Raw genomic sequence first — 2,640 nt, forward strand, 5'->3', positions numbered from 1 at the left:
TGTTTAATGAAACAGTGGGTTTCAAACCTCATTTTATGCCCTAATAAATCACCGATTGTTAAACAAAACATGATATTTTATTGCCTACAACATGGGTTCTCTCTGTCTCCTGCCTTGCTCTTCCTATCCCCAGCCACAGCGGTGTAGCAAGCCGATGGAATTTCATAAACTGGTGAGGAATATGTTCTGTTAAGTTAAAAATGTGGTGACAGCTTGACACCGGAGTCTCTGCATTCTCGTGCCCCCGGTGCGCAAATGTGCACGTAGACATAAATCTGGAAAGGGCCGAAAAACGCGTCAGCTTGCTTGCCTGCCTCATGTTCAACTTCATGAGGCGCGCGGTGAACATTTGTATGTGTCGGTTCCACATTTCGTTTCGTGCCATGAAATTGTTGCCCACAACCAGCGGTGCGACCTTAACAGGAGTGCAGGGGGTTCATCAGTAAATTTATGACCTACAATTGGCTCTACACCCCTACACAGAAAAGCCAGTGTGAAAAAAAGCACTATAAACGTATCTAGAATTGAAGCTTTGTCAATACATCGACTTCTATGATGATGCCTTTCTAAATTGCCTCTGTTACTGGGACTACTACACAAATACAATACATTAACAGAACATTAATCCATATGCCAAAAACAAAATTGCCAAAAAGAGGCAGAATACAGTTGTGTGACAAATCATTAAATGCTGTAGATGCTTTTCAGAAGGCCATTTTCTGTGTTTCAATGCTAATACATATAACTTTCTCCTCTCCCGTTTCCCTTTCTCAACCATGCTCCCCATCTCCTATGTCTACCCCCCCACACTCTTACCATTGTCCACCACCAAAACCCTCCCATCCAGCCAAGTGGAATCAAAATAATAGTTCCTCTCCCTCTGACATTTATATAAACCCAGCTAACCTCCACACCACCACCATTTCAGAAGTCTCAACTAAAAAGTATGGATTTCTCTAGCTCCCTGCCTCCCTCACCTTCTCCATTATACACCTCCCCCTTCATCCCCAACTCCTCCTTCCCCTCCGCCTCTCCATACATCTCTCCTTCCCCCAGCCTGGCCTCAACCGCTCTCTTCTGCTCCCTCCTGTCCCTCCTGGCTCTCCTGGGCATTGGGGGGAACCTCTACACCATGGGTCTCCTCATCAGACGCAGGAGAGGCAGAAGGAGGCGAGGATGTTCTAGCAACTGTTTAGGAGGGAGAGGAGTACCGTTACCATCCTGCCTCTCCTCCTCTCCCCCCTCCCTCTCCCCTTCCTCCTCTCCCACCTCCTCCTCCTCCCTCCATCTCCAGGTGCTGAGTCTAGCTCTGGCGGACCTCCTCTACCTCTTCACGGCTCCCTTCATCGTGTACGACAGCCTGGCGGCTGACTGGGCATTTGGGGAGCTGGGCTGTCGCCTCCTCTTCAGCCTGGACCTGATCACCCTGCATGCCTCTATCTACACCCTCACCGCCATGAGTCTGGACCGCTATCGGGCTGTGGCCAACCCCCTGGCCACCTCGTCCTCCCCCTCCTCTGGGCTGCTCCGTGTGGGCCTAGCCTGGGGCCTGGCGGTGGCCCTCAGCCTGCCCATGATGATCACCCTCCACCTGGAGGACGGAGACGACGGACAGCTGTGTGTCCCTGCCTGGGACGAGCAGAGCTCCAAAGTGTATATGAGCGTGCTGTTCTGTACCAGTATGATAGGGCCGGGGCTGGCCATCGGGGCGCTGTATGCTACTCTGGGCCGTCTCTACTGGGTGTCCCAGACCCGGCCCTGGGCCAGTGGTAGTGGGGGTAGCACGTCCTACCCTCCGCGGGCCCCAAGGCCCAAGGTCCTGCTCCTCATCCTGGGGATAGTTCTGGCCTTCTGGGCCTGTTTCTTGCCCTTCTGGGTGTGGCAGCTGCTGCCGCTATACCGGCCCGACATGCTGCGGACAGTACCGGTGGGTACCCAGGTGACGGTGAACCGGATCCTAACGGGGCTGACGTACGGGAACTCTTGCGTGAACCCATTCTTCTACACGCTGCTCACAGGGGGGAAACGACGGAGGAACAGGCAGACACCGACATCAGCGAATCAGCTCTGCCGCAAGAGCAGTCCGCAGTAGTGTTCGTGACAACACAGACAGTCCGGTATAATAGACTGCTCTGGGGGCTGGTGGGGGGCTGCTTACAAACTGTCCGATTCAAACACCCCCGTCTCCCCCTGAAATATCAAAGGGCATTTCACTGTGTGATTGTTACTCCATAAGGACTATACCAAAGACAGCACTTTGTATGCACGTTTGTGACTGGACCATATTTCCTAGTTGGAGATTAAAAATGTGACGGGCTGAGCGAAAATACCAAAGCTTCAAAACTTGAGAAATATCTCATTGATTGTATGAATTCACAAAAATACATCCACATACGGGCCATGAGTGGAGTATGACAACAGGGAAGCAGCGTTTGTGTGTTATGTTATCATTTAGTGGCTTTAGTGGACCCGCGCATTTCCAGTAAAATGACACACTTCTATCAGTCTGGAATGCCATCAAAGAAAATGTTTTGCTTTTGAACAGCAACTGATTGTCACTGGCCATGACATATTTGGAGATTTTTCTTTAAAAAGTTGTTTATTGACACAGAGAATGATGTTTGAGGGGGTAGAGAGGAC

General features: G+C 51.0%; 1 protein-coding gene across 1 annotated transcript; it reads left to right on the top strand.

Moving 5' to 3' along the window:
* The first annotated feature begins 946 nt into the window (after positions 1-946).
* Positions 947-2,092, top strand: LOC120047271 (urotensin-2 receptor-like). Its single transcript, XM_038992799.1, has 2 exons — positions 947-1,207; positions 1,295-2,092. Exons 1-2 carry the CDS (start codon positions 947-949, stop codon positions 2,090-2,092), a joined length of 1,059 nt encoding a protein of 352 aa, XP_038848727.1.
* The last annotated feature ends 548 nt before the right edge of the window (positions 2,093-2,640 follow it).

This window comes from Salvelinus namaycush, chromosome 5, assembly GCF_016432855.1.
Source record: "Salvelinus namaycush isolate Seneca chromosome 5, SaNama_1.0, whole genome shotgun sequence".
NCBI classification, from domain to species: Eukaryota; Metazoa; Chordata; class Actinopteri; order Salmoniformes; family Salmonidae; genus Salvelinus; species Salvelinus namaycush.

Excerpts from the sequence above, each read along its gene's own strand:
- LOC120047271 (XM_038992799.1), top strand. The coding sequence starts at position 947 with ATGGATTTCTCTAGCTCCCTGCCTCCCTCACCTTCTCCATTATACACC. Across the intron at positions 1,208-1,294 it reads ACTGTTTAGGAGGGAGAGGA|GTGCTGAGTCTAGCTCTGGC; the intron begins GTACCGTTACCA and ends CTCCATCTCCAG.